The sequence below is a fragment of the Blennius ocellaris genome, assembly GCF_963422515.1.
Source record: "Blennius ocellaris genome assembly, contig: SUPER_13_unloc_1, whole genome shotgun sequence".
NCBI classification, from domain to species: Eukaryota; Metazoa; Chordata; class Actinopteri; order Blenniiformes; family Blenniidae; genus Blennius; species Blennius ocellaris.
This window is the reverse complement of record NW_027662313.1, coordinates 1,376,273-1,396,423: the sequence shown is the minus strand read 5'-3', so window position 1 is coordinate 1,396,423 and position 20,151 is coordinate 1,376,273. Positions and strand designations below refer to the sequence as shown.

The 20,151-nt window shown below is 48.0% G+C and overlaps 1 protein-coding gene across 1 annotated transcript in view; it reads right to left on the bottom strand.

Moving 5' to 3' along the window:
* col13a1 (collagen, type XIII, alpha 1) overlaps window positions 1-20,151 on the bottom strand; it is a gene marked incomplete at its 5' end in the record, with an annotated part of 104,760 nt that overhangs the window by 8,071 nt on the left and 76,538 nt on the right. Inside the window, 7 exons of the mRNA XM_080521209.1 lie at window positions 687-773; window positions 8,233-8,268; window positions 8,757-8,810; window positions 8,905-8,958; window positions 10,123-10,158; window positions 13,694-13,780; window positions 13,891-13,917. Coding sequence (XP_080377335.1) covers window positions 687-773; window positions 8,233-8,268; window positions 8,757-8,810; window positions 8,905-8,958; window positions 10,123-10,158; window positions 13,694-13,780; window positions 13,891-13,917 — 381 coding nt within the window. The remainder of the gene's footprint in view (window positions 1-686; window positions 774-8,232; window positions 8,269-8,756; window positions 8,811-8,904; window positions 8,959-10,122; window positions 10,159-13,693; window positions 13,781-13,890; window positions 13,918-20,151) is intronic.

Here is a 20,151-nt window from a genome sequence, read left to right as displayed (position 1 = left end):
ATTCCTGTTTTTTAGTGTCCACATGAAGTGAAGAATAACCAGAGACAAGCAAGGAAGAGTGCAGGGAAAGGAAGAGCACCATACCACAGGACAGGGGGCATCCAGCCCGTCCAGGCCTGGCAGGCCCGGTTCACCTTTCTCTCCTTTAAAGCCTCGGAAACCCTGTTTGTGAAATCAGCCATTTAAAAGTAGTTTGGATCCACCGGTGGAGAGGAGGGCCTCCATGAGGGTCCATGGGCCGACTCGCTGCAGGTTTCCTTAACATGCAGGAAGCCCGAGACGGGCAGGAACCGGGCTCACCAGAATCAACATGTGTCTACAGGCCAGCTACAGACAGAGCCACGGCCCGGCTCTCAAAATGTGTCCCTTTATGCGTTTATTGCCATGAAGAGTTAAAAGACACAGGTTCTCAACAGTGGCTGTTTGGTTCCTGCCGTCTCATCCCTGGAGAAAAAAAATCCCTTCCTCAGGCAGAGTTGTGGTCTTGGTCCTTTTCTGTGTCTTTTATCCATCTGGAATATTTAGTTTGACTCAAAGCAGAAGAAGGAGGGGACCAAACTCGTCCTGAGGCGGGTCAGAACCAGAACATCAGAGCCAAAAGGAAACACACTTCTCTGGGCTCATGTATCCTCAGTCCATGCTTGTTTCCTTTTGCCTCTCACTTACACATTGAACTATGGACATACCAACGGACAGGGGGCATCTAATCCAGGTGCTCCTTGGTCTCCCTTATCCCCTTTGGCCCCCCTGTTGCCTTTCTTGCCCCTCTCTCCCTGCAAACAACAGCGTATTAAAAACAACTTACAATCCTCCCGATGAAGCCACACAAATGCAGATGTTCGGTTCTATGCGATCAGTGGGAGATGTCTGACATTTATCTGAAGGATAAAGTGATTGCATGGCTCTGTAGTATGTTTTGTGCAGCTTTGGAAGTTAAGATGAGGTGGAGTAAAGCCCAGGTCACAACCCACCCTGTGTGTTTTTAGTCCATATGTTTTTTGGGGAGGCCACGGCTGCCATGTTTTTCTGAAAATGTAGGGAGAGAGTGGCAAGAGCAGGGAGGGAGTACGTCAGTTCAAGGTGGCCTGCACGCTAACGCCTGGCCATGAGCGGTTGCTTGCATCTTATATTGCGCATGTGGTAACTGAGTTGTACGTGCTTACAACCTACGACATCCGTATGATTGTCATGTTATCCTATGGAGGCTGTAATTACACGTGCTGCTCATGTACGGTGTCCTTACTCACTTGCATGTTGTAAGTGCATGCAAGTGCGATGAATATGAGTTTTTCCCAATGTCTCAGCTGGCTGCTGCCTCCAGATGCCACTCATTCCCCCGCAGAGTCTAAAGTAGCTTCAAGTGGCAGCGCACGAGCACGACGTGGTATGACTTGCCTTGATATGGGAGAGGGTAAAAAAGATACGGAAGAGGCAATGGCGACGGCGACGCGGGACATGGCAGTTTCGTCCATGTAGAAATCAGCGCGCACAACTTGTGTTTTAACTGTGGAGCAAGTGCTTGCTCCACAGTTAAAACACAAGTCTGTGTTTTAACTGAGTCAGCCAGTGCTACTGTCCACTTGAGTGCCCATTGGACAGTAGCACTGGGGAAGTGCTGAGTAAGCACATACCATGCGCGTCTCACCCGCGCAGCACGTTGGCTGTAGAAGGCAGGCGCGTCACCCGTACGGGAGTGAATCCGCAGCCCGAATGCAGTGAAAGTTCCTCATGCACGAAAAGTGCCACGGCGTGTCTGTGTGCTCCAAATCCGTGCGGGGGCGGGACTCACCAGGTACCGATCCCCACATTTTGCCCACGCTTTTGCACGTAGATGGAACGCACTTGTAAGTACATTGGGTTGTGACCGGGGCTTTTCAGGGAGGGTGAGTAGACAGCATTGGGTGCTGTTGGTGAGCAGGCTTCTTACTGAATGTGTAGTAAAATTGTTTTCTGGGATGAATTCCTCTTTTATCATGAGCGAGAATGGAGATAAAACGTCTTGTTCTTCAGTGCAAATGAGTGGCTGAGATCAACCCTTGGAAACTGCCTCATTTATTCCGCGTTGACCACATTGTGTGGAACTGTTCGTCTGTGTGACATTAAAGATGAGGAACGCAAACTCACAAATTGCAAACAAGCTCAGATGTGGTTTTCTAAGTCTTTTTGATGGAGATGAAGGAGAAAGGATCATTTCATTAACGTCAGCAATAGAACTACACAATCACACAAAATCCAGAAAGTGATGTGAAGAAATTAAGAAAGACTTCAGCAGTACTTTTGAATAATGTGTAACAATTGTAGAGTGCAGAAACATACACTGTAAAGTTTTAATGTAATGTTTTATAGATCGGTCAGCCAGAACATTATGACCACTGACAGGGTTCATTCATTAACTCCCGTTAGAGGACATTGCATGTGTTAGAAGCAGGAAACAGGGAACATGTGTGACGGTGGTTTGACCTGATGGACCAGCTGATACTAATCAATGCTTTCAGTGAGGCTCTGACACGAGACATACTCCTCCAGGGTCAGAGTGCAGCAAGAAGGAGTTTCATTCATGTTCTTCAGTCACATGAGTGGCTCATTTCTCGTCTTTACCAGAAACGAGCTGCATAGTGTTGTAGTGGTTAGCACTCTCGGATCATTGTGAGAAGGCCTCCGGTTCGAATCCCAGTTTGCATGTTCTCTGTGTGTGTGAGTGTGTGTGTGTGTGCACTTTGAGGCCTTTGGGAAGTGGAGGCTGTCTTCCTCTTTGGTAGGTAACACATGTCTTGTTTGAAGCAGATTTTAACAGCAACCTCACAGACCTGTCCTTCCATCTTCTCCACTGCTTCATGCACTTCAGGGTCACAGTGTGGCTCATGAGCAGGGGCAGTTTTAGACAGACACATGCACTCAGAGGGAACATATAAACTGAACACAGGAAGACCTTCTCATAGTGACGAACGAGAGACGACTAGGACTTTGTTGTGTGACAGTCTCACCAATAACATCCTGGAATGTGCTCCATGTTCTATGATGCTTCCACAATCTTTGGATTTGGGGACTGATTCCTGCTCTGTGCAGTGTTTAGTGTTCTAATGGGACCCTGCTCACCAAGACTGTGAGTGCTGGTAAAAGGAGGAAGTGATGGTAACAAGTGACAAGACACGTAAAAAGTGACAAGACACACATGGACACATTCATGATTGTATGAACTCATAACGGAGGGCCGTTATGAGTTCATACAATCATGAATGTGTCCATGTGTGTCTTGTCACTTTTTTGAAAGTGTGTTTTAAGTCCACTATTGTAAAACTTTTGATATCCTTTCACAAATAGATATTAAATCATTTGATAAGAAACATGCACAGTGTCTGCTCTTGCTGACATCTGCACATACAGTTTGTACTACTTGCCACAACGGTTATGGGTTCAGGGGTTGGAGGGACTTTAGGGAGGCTTGTGAGGAGGAGGTTCTGTTAAGCAGGAGTAGTACAGAGGAAGATTAACCCAGGGCTACATTAGAGTGCAGGAGGAGGAGGAGGAGGAGGAGGAGGAGCAGGAGGTGGGTTGTGAGAGGGAGAGAGGGCAACCCCGGCAAGAAATAGAGCCACAGGCCACAGAGCAAGGTGGAGGGAAGGAAAAGGGGATAGGAAGACCTGCGGAAACAAAGGAAGACATGACAAAGGGTGAAAACAGCGGTGCCATCTCACAGCTTCATCTTCAGCACATTCAACCGGAGCAACCAGATGGATCAGCTGCTTTGTGCTGGAATTTGAAGGTGGTCGAATATGTTGAAGGAGCTCGTGAAATGTGAGGACTTAAAGATGGGAATGGAAATATTAAGAATCACAGGTTAATGGGAAGGAAACACATTCTCTGAGAGGAAGGGTGTGTGGACAGTACAAACACTCTGCAGTTTGCAAATGAAAACAGCTTTTACACTAAATCTTCTTTCAGGGCTGCTTTGGACTTTTGTGCCAACTCAAGGAAGAATCAACATTTTATCAAATTTAGATGTCTGCTTCAGCGCAGGGGTGTCAAATTACAAATACACAGTACAAATCTCAAGTTAATTTGATGAAATAAAAATTGCATGAATACTTCAATTCATGCTTTAGGTTAGTGTTTCGCAGACTTCCAGTGTGCATCAGCTGAGGGCTTATACTCCAAGTTTGTCCACGATGGCCAACCTGAACATCAAGTCTGATTATCTGTTGGTTGGTGACAGAGGAGACATATTTCCTCCTAACATGAAGATTATTGATGGATCGTTGTTACTGTGCAAAGCAGCAGCTTTATAACTCTAAGATTGACAGGAAAGATTACACTTATTTTTATTTTCAAGGTTTGTACTAGTTGTTATCATGAAGCTGTTTTGAACTGCTTTTTTTAGGACTTGCAAAACAAAGTGATATCATTTGTAACACTGTGTCAGTCCCAGTCATGACTGGTGGCAAATTTCTTTGATGGGGCTCTTCATCATTCAATTTCAGCCATTATTATGACCTTAAATGGGAAGGAACTTAAAACTTAACTTAACCACATCACTCGTCTGCAGTTAAAGTTGACATTTCTCCTCTTCTCTTCACTCGAGTGTCAAAGACACGCGGCCAGAGATCAGATGACACGACCACAAAGTCTATCATTGACCTCCGGCCTAGGGTGTCCTGGTGCCACGTGCACTAATGGACACCCCTGTGCTCCAACATGGTGTTCGTTATGGACAAGCTGTGGCTGGCACAGAAGTCCAATAACAGAACACCGCTCTGGTTCAGAAAGGGGAGGCCCTTCCTTCCAAGTCTCACTGTAGTTGCCCACATGGGTGTTGAAGTCCCCCAGTAGAACAATGTTGGAGCACTATCCAGTAACCCTCCCAGGGACTCCAACAAGGTTGGGTACTTTCGGCTAAACCGAAAGTACGGGATGCCGTTAAGCTGAAGGAGTCCTATCAGGCATTGTTAGCTCGTAGGAGTTTTCTCTAGCACTGTTTACAGTGGAAGTGGGGAGCTGTTGACCTCAACTGGGGATATCGTCGGGCGGTGGAAGGAATACTTTGAGGACCTCCTCAATCCCACCACCACGTCTTCCTTTGAGGAAGCAGAGGCTGGGTTCTCAGAGGTGGACTCGTCCATTACCCAAGCTGAAGTCACCGAGGTTGTTGTGAAGCTCCTCGGTGGCAAGGCACCGGGAGTGATGAGATTCACCCAGAGTTCCTTAAGTCTCTGGATGTGCAGGGACTGTCGTGGCTGACTCGTCTCTGCAACATCGCGTGGCGGGCGGGGACAGTACCTCTGGACTGGCAGACCGGGGTGGTGGTCCCTCTCTTTAAGAAGGGGGATCGGAGGGTGTGTTCCAACTACAGAGGGATCACACTCCTCAGCCTCCCCGGGAAAGTCTATTCCAGGGCACTGGATGTCCTATTTCACCTTTGTCATTGGTTCGGCTCATAACTTTTAATGGACAGAATTTCTAGGCACAGCCAGGGACCGGATGTTTGGGGACCACAGGATTTTGTCTTTGCTCTTTGCAGATGATATGGTTCTGTTGGCTTCATTGAACCTGGAACTTCAGCTTGCACTGGCGAGGTTAGCAGCCAAGTGTGAAGCAACTAGGATGAAGATCAGCACCTCTAAATCCGAGGCCATGGTTCTTGAATGGAAAAATGTGGCTTGCCCCCTCCAGGTCGGTGGAGTGCCCTTGTCCCAAGTGGAGGAGTTCAAGTATCTTGGGGTCTTGTTCACGAGTGGGGGAAAGATGGAGCGTGAGATCGACAGGTGGATCGGTGCAGCGTCTGCAGTTATACAGACGTTGTATCGGTCCGTCGTGGTGAAGAAGGAGCTGAGCCAAAAAGCGAAGCTCTGGATTTACCGGTCGATCTTCATTCCTACCCTCACCTATGGTCATGAACTATGGGTCATGACCGAAAGAACCAGATCCCGGATACAAGCGGCTGAAATAAGTTGTCTAGGGGTGGCTGGGTACACACTTAGAAATAGGGTGAGGAGCTCAGCCACCAGCGAGGAGCTTGAAGTAGAGCCGCTGCTCCTCCACATCCAGAGGTGCCAGCTGAAGTGGCTTGGGCATCTGTTTCGGATACATGTCTCCCCAGGCATGTTCCTCCAGTCGGAGGCCTTGGAGCAGACCAAGGACACGCTGGAGGGACTATGTCTCTCTGGTAGGAGGCCTCAGGACAGACCTAGGACACCTGGAGGGACTATGTCTCTCTATGGCCTGGGAACACCTTGGGGTCCCACCGGGAGAGCTGGAGGAAGTGTCTGGGGTGAGGGAAGTCTGGGCATCCCTGCTTAGAATGCTGCCTCCGCAACCCAGCCCCGGATAAGCGGTAGACAATGGATGGATGGACAAGTATGGTTTCTGTCTGTTTAGGAGATATTCTTACTGTTAGCTTTGACTGCTTGCTTTCATTGAGTTGTGACCCGAGGCCATGGGTCATTTTATAACGACCAAACGTGAATTGAATGAGGATACACACACCTGTGAGATGTTTGAGCTCTCCATCTTGAAATGGACCATTTTAGCTTCATAATTACATACAAGTAACCAATAATGACTTGCAAAGATTCATTCAAACTTTTACTCAACGAATGAAACAGTTTTAACAGGAAGAGTCCTATGAAGCAGCCACACTGGTCAGATGTGGCATTTTTTTCTTGTTGCCATGGAAACACAAGATGTTACATCAAAGTCTGTTTATAGCTCATTAGTTATTTTAAATTGAGGCGTTGTACAATAAAAACTGCTCTATGTGAGGTGAAAACAGTGAACCATCATTTCAATTTTCTTGATGAATTCCACATAAATTGAGGAGAAAATACCTTTTTAATTGAATAGAGTCCTCGATTGACGATAAATACTGGAAGTGTGGCCAATCTTCCTTGTTTAGATAGAGGGAGCCCCCGAGTGGCAGACGTTATTGTGGTTTTAAACAGTAAAGTGAGAGCACGTTTTAAGATGACACTTTTATTAACATACCTTTAAACAAATGTTGACAGTTAGCCTGAGTGTAGATAAAAGTAAAACCAACCTCAGGTAAATTTTTCCACACATCAATCCTTTTTTCAAAGTATTTTAGGACTGTGCCTCAAAAACACTTGCAAAATAAACTTTGAGTCTTTTAGCTCTTAGACTTTCAGTAATTAATACATATGAGGGCAGATCTAAATAGTAACATTTTAACACATTTATGCTTGTGTGCATTTAGAAATAACTAGAGAATGTTGAACCAGACCTGAATATTTTCAGCCAAATTTCTCCTATCAAATGCACAAATTGGAAGAGATGTAACAGAATAATAAACATTAATCATAAAATAATAATCACTCGTCATCTCCATCACTACATCTCCGAGAAACATGTGAGAGCAAACCAGAACTGGCTTTATCCAATGACTGAGCAGGTCATGTGTTGGGAGATTTAAAAGTTGCTCCAAGTCTCAGAGATCAAATGGTTTAATTTCATGTAATTCACTTTGAATGTTAATCATAATTGGTGAAATTGCTACTGAACCTGCCTCCTCTTGGCCTTTCTGCAGCACCACCTGCTGTTTTTACACACTAGAAAGAAATCGGCTCCATTATTGCACATTATTCCATATAGGACGAAGCACATTCAGTGGCTTGTTTTAATTTGTTGGCATACATATATTGGACAATATTACAGTTTATTATGGTTTGTAGCATCCAGCCAGCACTAGTCAGTCTCATGTTCATGTATTCAATCAAAATTTTAAATCAGGGCATAACTGATTTTTTCATATACAAAGATGTATTTAATTTCATGAATTCAATGTTAAATCTCAGCTGTTCAGCTAAAACAGCCTCTTCTGGATTATTGATCAGATTTTTCTGAATTAAATCTACTGATTCTTCACATGCTCAGACAAACACCCTGACCAAAAAACTGGTTCAGGTTTCAAGGTCTTTATCATCATTTCCATGCTTCCACATACAAACAAAGTATGTTACTCTGGACCAGTAGGACATGCAGGTGCAGTGTGATAATTTTGGTCATGAGAATCAAAGCAAACTGCCTGTAATTCAAGCTCTCCCTTTAGTTTAGGTCATCACAGCTCAATTGATGGAATTAAGGCTGAAGCTGACACTTAATAAAGACACTGATCCAATAAGCAGCCTCTGAATGAGAAATAAGAATTATTTCCGTACATATCACAACCAAAAACTATTGTGTCTCAGCCAACTACACAGAAGACAGCAGGTCGATTCTTACCCGATTTCCTTTGAGTCCGTGCGGCCCTACTAAACCCTGCGGACAAAGGGAGAAGATGAGAAAAAGTGCAGCTCTGTTACAGCTGATGAACCAGGAGTCATTTCACTGAATAACGAACAGACCTGTGGTCTCCCACACAAGCAAGTCTCATGACGTCACAACATTTGGAGCCTGATTGAACGGGATGCTCATGGCAACACATGAGCTGCTGCTGACTCATCCAGTTCACATGAGCTTTGGCTGTATTTGGATGGATTAGATGTAACATCATCACATCATTCTTGAAACATTAATAAATACAGATAAATATTGTGTGGAGGCGGAAGAGGAAACGATATGAGAAGATGCTGAGTCACATCCCAGTTTAACTATGTCATAAAAACCAAGAAAACATTGTAACTGGTACTATAACTATCATTGTAACTAACAGTATAACATTCCTTGTAAAAGTCCCCTTTACAGGCTATTATCTGGTCAGACTGACTTGCTACAGATGAAATATGGTGGATATGTTTCAGACTTACAGGGATTCCTTGTGGCCCGATTGGTCCTGGTAATCCTGCGTCACCCTTTTCACCCTGCAGTGATGGAGCACAACTCTGAATTTAAATTCTCAGAATTTCCCTGAATCCCTCAGATTCTCTCAGCGTAAAGCCATACATAGTCACTTACTCTCTCCCCCTTTGGTCCGGCTGGTCCTGGTACACCTACGGGTCCTATCAAACCCTTCAAAACACAAGAAGAACATAAATGCCTGAAAGCTGCGCCAACAACAGAAACGTCCAGAGTCAGTCAGTCAACAAGCTTCGTGGAGGCCATGAAGAGGAGCAGACGTGTGAGATGTGCAGCCCGAAGACCTGAAGCATGTTGACTCACTCTGGTCTGTTAACAAGGAGGGAAATGAGTGTGAATGACTGCAGGTCTCAGCATGAAACATCCAGTGTGTGCAGTGAAACATGTCAGCATGCTGCTCGCTGTCTCTGCATGCTCCTCCACCGCAGGACCAGGACTCGGACCTCGACCGGGACGAGGACCTAGACAAAGATCTGGACTAGGTCTATGACTATGACTATGACTAGGACCAGGACTATGACTAGGACCAGGACTAGGACTAGGACTAGGACTAGGACTAGGACTAGGACTAGGACTAGGACCAGGAACTGAATCAGGATCAGGATCAGGCCCAGGGCTAATGACTGAGGGGCTGCACTTCCATCACAAGGCAAAAAAAATGACGATATTAAAAGTGTTTCATAAAAATAAAAATAAATCCTGACCATGGTCCAGTAGAGGACGACTGTTTACCTTTGCCAAACAAAGTTGCGTATGTATGTATGTATGTATGTATGTATGTATGTATGTATGTATGTATGTCATTTTTCAAAAAAACTATTTTCCGAAATCACATAAAATTTTCACTGATGATTTTTCATCATCCAAGGACCAACTGATTACATTTTGAGACATTAACATTTAACTGTTTCTGAATAAATCCCGATAAACTTTGAAAAAATGTCCCATACAAAGTGGATGGGAGAGGCATCTCATGGAGGATATCAAATGAGATGTTGCCTTGGAGACGTCCTAACAGTCCTGAACAGTCCTGTAGAATCCGGAGCAGTCCTGTAGAGTCCGCAACAGTGCTGAACAGTCCAGTAGAGTGCGGAACAGTCTTGAATATTTGTGGCCTGAATAGTCCTGAATAGACCTGAACAGGTCTGCAGAGCTTCGGCAGGAGGGAAAAGAGACAGGACAAGCACAAGAAGCAAAAAAGCAAGTGGGGACGACAGCCATGGAGCAAGCAGAGGTAGAGGACGAGGAGGAGGATGAGGACGAGAGGAGGAAGAGGACGGAGAGTGAGGGGACCAGAACAGGACTCGCTCCACTCACCACTGGACCTGGTCTGCCGTCTAACCCATGAGCCCCCTATGCAGCATCGTCCAGAGTTAGAAAACAGAGATGGTAGGGTAGAGGGGGTGGGGGAGGGTGGAGTAAGTGAAGCTGTGACTCAGTGAACTCAACAACACATTCACATGATGACAAATGAGAAGTGATGAAGTGGTGGAAGTGAGGTGAGACAGTGACGAATGGTGGTGGTGAGTCTTCATGTTAGAGTTCTATTATGCTTCATACACTCACTGTTTCTACGTTTACTGTTCACATGACGCATTAACATGGAGGCACATGGCAGAAACCCAACAGGATGCCGGGGCAGAATCACAACACACTAGAAAATGCTTGTCAGCCACTTGTTTAGATATTCCCCAGTCCACAGGTGAGAACACTACTACGCTACTACGCTTCAGGATCGATTTTAAGGTTCTTTTACTAGTTTTTAAGTGTCTTAATGGTTTTGCACCCTCTTATTTATCCGAACTATTTTTATCATATCAACCCTCGCGGGCCCTGAGGTCCTCCGGCACCGGCCTTTTAATTGTCCCTCAAACAAGGACCAAGACTCACGGGGAGGCTGCGTTCAGCTCCTATGGCCCCCGTTTGTGGAACAGCCTGCCGGGGAACCTCAGGGCTGCAGAGTCCATTGAGGTTTTTAAAAAAGGGTTAAAAACTCACCTTTTTAATCAGGCTTTTAACTGATTTTATACATGTATGTGTGTATATAGTTATGTATTTGATCAATGTATTTATCTACTTCTATTTATTTATTTCAGATAATTATCTAATTTTCTTTTTTATCTCCAGTGGTTCCTCTAGGGGGCGCTACACTGGTGGTGGCCGGTTTTTGCCACTGGTGGAGCCGTCCCATGGGTTTCCCTGCCCGGGCCCCTGGCAGGTCCCCCGCGTATGCGGTGGGATTGGCTTGTCTGCCCGGTTGGGGGGGGATCTGTGGGGCGGCGCCCCCTGTGGTCGGAAGTTGTGCCGCCCCCAGTGTGGACGGCCCAAATATGTCCCTTTCCTCACCTTAGTCCTCAGTGTCCTGCCATGTCTCCATATCACTCGGCATGTCTTCACCTATGATGTGTGTCTGCATGTGTGCGTGTGTGTTCACCTGCTTTTTATTCATCTATTTTATCTTTGCACTGTTTTTAATTTTTGTGGAAGCACTTTGTGTTGCTTAATGTATAAAAAGTGCTATAGAAATAAAGATTATTATTATTATTATTACTGCTCTCTGTTCATTTTCAGTAGCCTGCAGCTCTAACATAGTTTTAACATGAGGACTGGCCTCAGCAGGATCAGATGACGTCACTCAGATGCAGTTTGAATAGTTTTCATATATGGCCCTCAGTGTAAACCAGTGGCGGCTGTACATGTCAGACCCAGGCTTTCACTGCTGGTCTGAGTCAATCCACCCCTCAAGAACTTTTTAATGGCTACAAAAAACATGTTACCATGCAGAAATGCAGTATAAAAATCCTTTGCATCACATATATACTTGTGTAGCCATTCTAAATACCTTTATGTTTATGTTTAAAGTTCACATCTCTCCTTCTGCTGCTGCTTTTCCTGAAACTTCTGAGGGTCCAGGAAGGAGACAAACATCAGCTTTTCCTGGTCTTGAAAATAATGTGATGGTAAATAATAGAATCCTGAATCCTGCCATGGAGTTTGTAGTGATGGTAAATTGCATCGGACTTGTTCCTGGAGTGCTGCGGTGCGTTCAACGACCGCTTGGAAAAGTCAGTCTTGAAAATGTTTTGACAATAAATCTGCAACCAAATGTCTTTATCTTCCCCTTTAGTCATTGTAGGTTGACAAAACCACTATCAAACACAGCTTTATATTTGTTTGAGCAGCTCGCTACAGATGCAGCTAACAAGTGCTACAGAGTGAACTCTCAGATCATCCAATCAGAGGGCTTGAATACACTGACGTCACGATAGGCCTTCTAGAAGGCCCAGCCTCCCCAATATCAAAATCTGATTGGTTGAAGCAGCAGCGTGACCAACACTAGTTTTACACTGCAGATGCCTGCAGAATTGAATGTGAAGGCCACAGGCAGATTTCTTTACCCGGCAACAGGTGATGGCTAAAATGAGATTGGTTAAAAGCTTTAATGTGGAAGTACATCTCTGGAAGCAGGGCAGCCAGGGAGAAGCGTTAAGAAGCAGACAGATCATTTGGAATTATTTAATAAGTATTCATGGATATGGATATATAATCAACAGTCAGTGATTCAGATATTTTTCTTAGGCCTGCAGAGAAGCCTTGAAGGCCATGATGGTCCGCCACTGGTGTAAATGTTTGGATACTACTGGTTTAGTCTCATTCCAGATTTTTTAAAACCTATGAAAGCAAACAGACCAATAAAGTAGTGACCTGTCAGTGATGCATCTAAAGCCTGCTGAGTTACCTGAGGACCTTTTTCCAGGGGAAGCCACTCAAGTTTTTTTTTGCTTTTGGGCAGTTTGGTTGGATGAAAAAAAACATTAAACAAAGAGCTTTGTTGTTTCTAAATACTCTCTGTGAGAGAAAAGGCTCTTTTACACACGAGCTCAACAGTTATATTCAATACGTAAGTAGTGCAAGTAGATGAACAACAATGGAGGGTTCAGCATGTTTCTTTATAATTTAACAGCTCTTCTCCAACAATGACAAGATTTCCTACCATTTACTACACCAACATCCTCTCCATACTCGGAGAACATTTCTTGTATTCACACACTGAGTGGAGCTCCACCATGAAGGACTGAGAAAAAGAGCTGGTAGCTTTACGTTTGCTCTTCTCTGTGTGGATGTTGAGAAGAAAACTTCACAGCACCACCTAGTGACTGACAATGAAAGCATTTTCAATCTTTCTCGCACTCCTGTGTGTATAGACCTTTTTATCAGAACATCTGTATGTACACATTTTTAGAAACAGGAGCTTGTTCTTATGTGAGGAAGACTTGAGACTGGCTCAGCTCTAAATGGTCTAACACTGTGGTGGGCAACTCCAGTCCTTGAGGGCCGCAGCCCTGCATGTTTTAGGTGTTTCCCTGCTCAAACACACCCGAGTTCTCATGATGAGGCTCTGCAGAAAGCTGGATAATGAGCCACTAATTGCTGTCAGCTGTGATATGAGGACACATTGAAATCGTGCAGGGCTGCGGCCCTCGAGGACCGGAGTTGTCCACTCCTGGTCTAAGAGGTCAATACCACAAAGACGAATGAATGAAATCAATATTCATCTGAAAGCATTTCCTGCCTCAATCCAGTTTTAGAGTTAAAAAATGTGATCACAGTAGCATAGATTGAATTCTCGAGTTTTTAACATGGCAGATGCCACCATCATGCTGGCAGCCTGAGTTAATTCCAAAGACTTATGGGAATCCACCTGAACATGTGCTTCCTGAAGATAAAAAAAAGTATGACACTGTAGTAAGTGGGTTGAGAATGTGAGAGTCAACCAGAAGGCCGATCCTACAGACACAGCAGGGCAGTCTGATGGCATTGGAGCAACTTAAGTGTGAACTGCAAGGTGGATGTTAGTGAGTGTGAGACTGGTGTTGGTTTCACGTACGGGCAGTCCAAGATGGCCTCTGTCTCCCTTTTCTCCCTTCTGACCACTGGCTCCTTTCTCTCCTCTGACACCGATGCCTGGCTCTCCCTGACAACCAGAGGGATTTGAGATCCAGCTTTACTTTGAGACACGATGTGGACCACAGATAACTGGACACAGACTCTGGACGGCAGCATTTTACAGAAGTGATATCCTACCTTTGGCCCAGAAAGTCCTTGAGATCCCTAGAAGAAAAAGTGAGGCATTAGAAAAAAAAATGTTTCCCCCTTAACTGTTGTCACTATAGTGCAGCAGTTTATTTTTATGGAAGCGAATATTGTTACAAAATTAGCAGAAATGTTTTTTTTTTAATTTTCAGATTAAAACTGCATTTTTGACTAATAAATACAATTAATAGTACCAGCTCAGTCATAACTCCCATAAAGGTGTATTCACTGATTTCTCAACATCAGCTTTGCTTTTCATTCTGAGTAAAGATTGTGTTTGATTTACTGCTGTCTCCTGTTGGTTACGACTCGATCATCAATTGAAAACCTCTGTGGGCATGTACACTGTAAATGCTAACACACAAATAATGAAAAAAGGTCATTGAACCAAACTCAGTTTTTACCAACCTGTTGAGAACACTATTTTTAAATAATTAAGTAGTAATTTGGGGTGGGAAAACATGCTTAACTTGATGTATCGGTGGTGGTCAGAGGGTGAGAGAGGGAGTGGTTGGTGGTGGTCAGAGGGTGAGAGAGGGAGTGGTTGGTGGTGGTCAGAGGGTGAGAGAGAGAGTGGTTGGTGGTGGTCAGAGGGTGAGAGAGGGAGTGGTTGGTGGTGGTCAGAGGGTGAGAGAGAGAGTGGTTGGTGGTGGTCAGAGGGTGAGAGAGGGAGTGGTTGGTGGTGGTCAGAGGGTGAGAGAGGGAGTGGTTGGTGGTGGTCAGAGGGTGAGAGAGGGAGTGGTTGGTGGTGGTCAGAGGGTGAGAGAGGGAGTGGTTGGTGGTGGTCAGAGGGTGAGAGAGAGAGTGGTTGGTGGTGGTCAGAGGGTGAGAGAGGGAGTGGTTGGTGGTGGTCAGAGGGTGAGAGAGGGAGTGGTTGGTGGTGGTCAGAGGGTGAGAGAGGGAGTGGTTGGTGGTGGTCAGAGGGTGAGAGAGTTAGTAATTGGTGGTGGTCAGAGGGTGAGAGATGGAGTGGTTGGTGGTGGTCAGAGGGTGAGAGAGAGAGTGGTTGGTGGTGGTCAGAGGGTCAGAGGGTGAGAGAGGGAGTGGTTGGTGGTGGTCAGAGGGTGAGAGAGTTAGTAATTGGTGGTGGTCAGAGGGTGAGAGAGTGAGTGGTTGGTGGTGGTCAGAGGGTGAGAGAGGGAGTGGTTGGTGGTGGTCAGAGGGTGAGAGAGTTAGTAATTGGTGGTGGTCAGAGGGTGAGAGAGTTAGTAATTGGTGGTGGTCAGAGGGTGAGAGAGAGAGTGGTTGGTGGTGGTCAGAGGGTGAGACAGTGAGTGGTTGGTGGTGGTCAGAGGGTGAGAGAGTTAGTAATTGGTGGTGGTCAGAGGGTGAGACAGTGAGTGGTTGGTGGTGGTCAGAGGGTGAGAGAGAGAGTGGTTGGTGGTGGTCAGAGGGTGAGAGAGAGAGTGGTTGGTGGTGGTCAGAGGGTGAGAGAGTGAGTGGTTGGTGGTGGTCAGAGTGTGAGAGAGAGAGTGGTTGGTGGTGGTCAGAGGGTGAGAGAGAGAGTGGTTGGTGGTGGTCAGAGTGTGAGAGAGAGAGTGGTTGGTGGTGGTCAGAGGGTGAGAGAGGGAGTGGTTGGTGGTGATCAGAGGGTGAGACAGTGAGTGGTTGGTGGTGGTCAGAAGGGTGAGAGAGAGAGTGGTTGGTGGTGGTCAGAGGGTGAGAGAGGGAGTGGTTGGTGGTGGTCAGAGGGTGAGACTGAGAGTGGTTGGTGGTGGTCAGAGTGTGAGAGAGAGAGTGGTTGGTGGTGGTCAGAGGGTGAGAGAGAGAGTGGTTGGTGGTGGTCAGAGGGTGAGAGAGAGAGTGGTTGGTGGTGGTCAGAGGGTGAGAGAGAGAGTGGTTGGTGGTGGTCAGAGGGTGAGAGAGTGAGTGGTTGGTGGTGGTCAGAGGGTGAGAGAGAGAGTGGTTGGTGGTGGTCAGAGTGTGAGAGAGAGAGTGGTTGGTGGTGGTCAGAGGGTGAGAGAGAGAGTGGTTGGTGGTGGTCAGAGGGTGAGAGAGAGAGTGGTTGGTGGTGGTCAGAGGGTGAGAGAGTGAGTGGTTGGTGGTGGTCAGAGGGTGAGAGAGTTAGTAATTGGTGGTGGTCAGAGGGTGAGAGAGTGAGTGGTTGGTGGTGGTCAGAGGGTGAGAGAGGGAGTGGTTGGTGGTGGTCAGAGGGTGAGAGAGTTAGTAATTGGTGGTGGTCAGAGGGTGAGACAGTGAGTGGTTGGTGGTGGTCAGAGGGTGAGAGAGCTAGTAATTGGTGGTGGTCAGAGGGTGAGACAGTGAGTGGTTGGTGGTGGTCAGAGGGTGAGAGAGAGAGTGGTTGGTGGTGGTCAGAGGGTGAGAGAGAGAGTGGTTGGTGGTGGTCAGAGGGTGAGAGAGTGAGTGGTTGGTGGTGGTCAGAGTGTGAGAGAGAGAGTGGTTGGTGGTGGTCAGAGGGTGAGAGAGAGAGTGGTTGGTGGTGGTCAGAGGGTGAGAGAGAGAGTGGTTGGTGGTGGTCAGAGGGTGAGAGAGTGAGTGGTTGGTGGTGGTCAGAGGGTGAGAGAGTTAGTAATTGGTGGTGGTCAGAGGGTGAGAGAGTGAGTGGTTGGTGGTGGTCAGAGGGTGAGAGAGGGAGTGGTTGGTGGTGGTCAGAGGGTGAGAGAGTTAGTAATTGGTGGTGGTCAGAGGGTGAGAGAGTTAGTAATTTGTGGTGGTCAGAGGGTGAGAGAGTGAGTGGTTGGTGGTGGTCAGAGGGTGAGACAGTGAGTGGTTGGTGGTGGTCAGAGGGTGAGAGAGTGAGTGGTTGGTGGTGGTCAGAGGGTGAGAGAGTGAGTGGTTGGTGGTGGTCAGAGGGTGAGAGAGTGAGTGGTTGGTGGTGGTCAGAGGGTGAGAGAGTGAGTGGTTGGTGGTGGTCAGAGGGTGAGAGAGGGAGTGGTTGGTGGTGGTCAGAGGGTGAGAGAGGGAGTGGTTGGTGGTGGTCAGAGGGTGAGAGAGGGAGTGGTTGGTGGTGGTCAGAGGGTGAGAGAGTTAGTAATTGGTGGTGGTCAGAGGGTGAGAGATGGAGTGGTTGGTGGTGGTCAGAGGGTGAGAGAGAGAGTGGTTGGTGGTGGTCAGAGGGTCAGAGGGTGAGAGAGGGAGTGGTTGGTGGTGGTCAGAGGGTGAGAGAGGGAGTGGTTGGTGGTGGTCAGAGGGTGAGAGAGGGAGTGGTTGGTGGTGGTCAGAGGGTGAGAGAGGGAGTGGTTGGTGGTGGTCAGAGGGTGAGAGAGTTAGTAATTGGTGGTGGTCAGAGGGTGAGAGAGTGAGTGGTTGGTGGTGGTCAGAGGGTGAGAGAGGGAGTGGTTGGTGGTGGTCAGAGGGTGAGAGAGTTAGTAATTGGTGGTGGTCAGAGGGTGAGACAGTGAGTGGTTGGTGGTGGTCAGAGGGTGAGAGAGTGAGTGGTTGGTGGTGGTCAGAGTGTGAGAGAGAGAGTGGTTGGTGGTGGTCAGAGGGTGAGAGAGGGAGTGGTTGGTGGTGGTCAGAGGGTGAGAGAGGGAGTGGTTGGTGGTGGTCAGAGGGTGAGAGAGAGAGTGGTTGGTGGTGGTCAGAGGGTGAGAGAGGGAGTGGTTGGTGGTGGTCAGAGGGTGAGAGAGAGAGTGGTTGGTGGTGGTCAGAGGGTGAGAGAGGGAGTGGTTGGTGGTGGTCAGAGGGTGAGACAGTGAGTGGTTGGTGGTGGTCAGAGGGTGAGAGAGTTAGTAATTGGTGGTGGTCAGAGGGTGAGACAGTGAGTGGTTGGTGGTGGTCAGAGGGTGAGAGAGTTAGTAATTGGTGGTGGTCAGAGGGTGAGACAGTGAGTGGTTGGTGGTGGTCAGAGGGTGAGAGAGAGAGTGGTTGGTGGTGGTCAGAGGGTGAGAGAGAGAGTGGTTGGTGGTGGTCAGAGGGTGAGAGAGTGAGTGGTTGGTGGTGGTCAGAGTGTGAGAGAGAGAGTGGTTGGTGGTGGTCAGAGGGTGAGAGAGAGAGTGGTTGGTGGTGGTCAGAGGGTGAGAGAGGGAGTGGTTGGTGGTGATCAGAGGGTGAGACAGTGAGTGGTTGGTGGTGGTCAGAGGGTGAGAGAGAGAGTGGTTGGTGGTGGTCAGAGGGTGAGAGAGGGAGTGGTTGGTGGTGGTCAGAGGGTGAGACAGTGAGTGGTTGGTGGTGGTCAGAGGGTGAGAGAGTTAGTAATTGGTGGTGGTCAGAGGGTGAGACAGTGAGTGGTTGGTGGTGGTCAGAGGGTGAGAGAGTTAGTAATTGGTGGTGGTCAGAGGGTGAGACAGTGAGTGGTTGGTGGTGGTCAGAGGGTGAGAGAGTTAGTAATTGGTGGTGGTCAGAGGGTGAGAGAGTGAGTGGTTGGTGGTGGTCAGAGGGTGAGAGAGGGAGTGGTTGGTGGTGGTCAGAGGGTGAGAGAGTTAGTAATTGGTGGTGGTCAGAGGGTGAGAGAGTTAGTAATTGGTGGTGGTCAGAGGGTGAGAGAGAGAGTGGTTGGTGGTGGTCAGAGGGTGAGACAGTGAGTGGTTGGTGGTGGTCAGAGGGTGAGAGAGTTAGTAATTGGTGGTGGTCAGAGGGTGAGACAGTGAGTGGTTGGTGGTGGTCAGAGGGTGAGAGAGAGAGTGGTTGGTGGTGGTCAGAGGGTGAGAGAGAGAGTGGTTGGTGGTGGTCAGAGGGTGAGAGAGTGAGTGGTTGGTGGTGGTCAGAGTGTGAGAGAGAGAGTGGTTGGTGGTGGTCAGAGGGTGAGAGAGAGAGTGGTTGGTGGTGGTCAGAGTGTGAGAGAGAGAGTGGTTGGTGGTGGTCAGAGGGTGAGAGAGGGAGTGGTTGGTGGTGATCAGAGGGTGAGACAGTGAGTGGTTGGTGGTGGTCAGAGGGTGAGAGAGAGAGTGGTTGGTGGTGGTCAGAGGGTGAGAGAGGGAGTGGTTGGTGGTGGTCAGAGGGTGAGACTGAGAGTGGTTGGTGGTGGTCAGAGTGTGAGAGAGAGAGTGGTTGGTGGTGGTCAGAGGGTGAGAGAGAGAGTGGTTGGTGGTGGTCAGAGGGTGAGAGAGAGAGTGGTTGGTGGTGGTCAGAGGGTGAGAGAGAGAGTGGTTGGTGGTGGTCAGAGGGTGAGAGAGTGAGTGGTTGGTGGTGGTCAGAGGGTGAGAGAGAGAGTGGTTGGTGGTGGTCAGAGTGTGAGAGAGAGAGTGGTTGGTGGTGGTCAGAGGGTGAGAGAGAGAGTGGTTGGTGGTGGTCAGAGGGTGAGAGAGAGAGTGGTTGGTGGTGGTCAGAGGGTGAGAGAGTGAGTGGTTGGTGGTGGTCAGAGGGTGAGAGTTAGTAATTGGTGGTGGTCAGAGGGTGAGAGAGTGAGTGGTTGGTGGTGGTCAGAGGGTGAGAGAGGGAGTGGTTGGTGGTGGTCAGAGGGTGAGAGAGTTAGTAATTGGTGGTGGTCAGAGGGTGAGACAGTGAGTGGTTGGTGGTGGTCAGAGGGTGAGAGAGTTAGTAATTGGTGGTGGTCAGAGGGTGAGACAGTGAGTGGTTGGTGGTGGTCAGAGGGTGAGAGAGAGAGTGGTTGGTGGTGGTCAGAGGGTGAGAGAGAGAGTGGTTGGTGGTGGTCAGAGGGTGAGAGAGTGAGTGGTTGGTGGTGGTCAGAGTGTGAGAGAGAGAGTGGTTGGTGGTGGTCAGAGGGTGAGAGAGAGAGTGGTTGGTGGTGGTCAGAGGGTGAGAGAGAGAGTGGTTGGTGGTGGTCAGAGGGTGAGAGAGTGAGTGGTTGGTGGTGGTCAGAGGGTGAGAGAGTTAGTAATTGGTGGTGGTCAGAGGGTGAGAGAGGGAGTGGTTGGTGGTGATCAGAGGGTGAGACAGTGAGTGGTTGGTGGTGGTCAGAGGGTGAGAGAGAGAGTGGTTGGTGGTGGTCAGAGGGTGAGAGAGGGAGTGGTTGGTGGTGGTCAGAGGGTGAGACAGTGAGTGGTTGGTGGTGGTCAGAGGGTGAGAGAGTTAGTAATTGGTGGTGGTCAGAGGGTGAGACAGTGAGTGGTTGGTGGTGGTCAGAGGGTGAGAGAGTTAGTAATTGGTGGTGGTCAGAGGGTGAGACAGTGAGTGGTTGGTGGTGGTCAGAGGGTGAGAGAGTTAGTAATTGGTGGTGGTCAGAGGGTGAGAGAGTGAGTGGTTGGTGGTGGTCAGAGGGTGAGAGAGGGAGTGGTTGGTGGTGGTCAGAGGGTGAGAGAGTTAGTAATTGGTGGTGGTCAGAGGGTGAGAGAGTTAGTAATTGGTGGTGGTCAGAGGGTGAGAGAGAGAGTGGTTGGTGGTGGTCAGAGG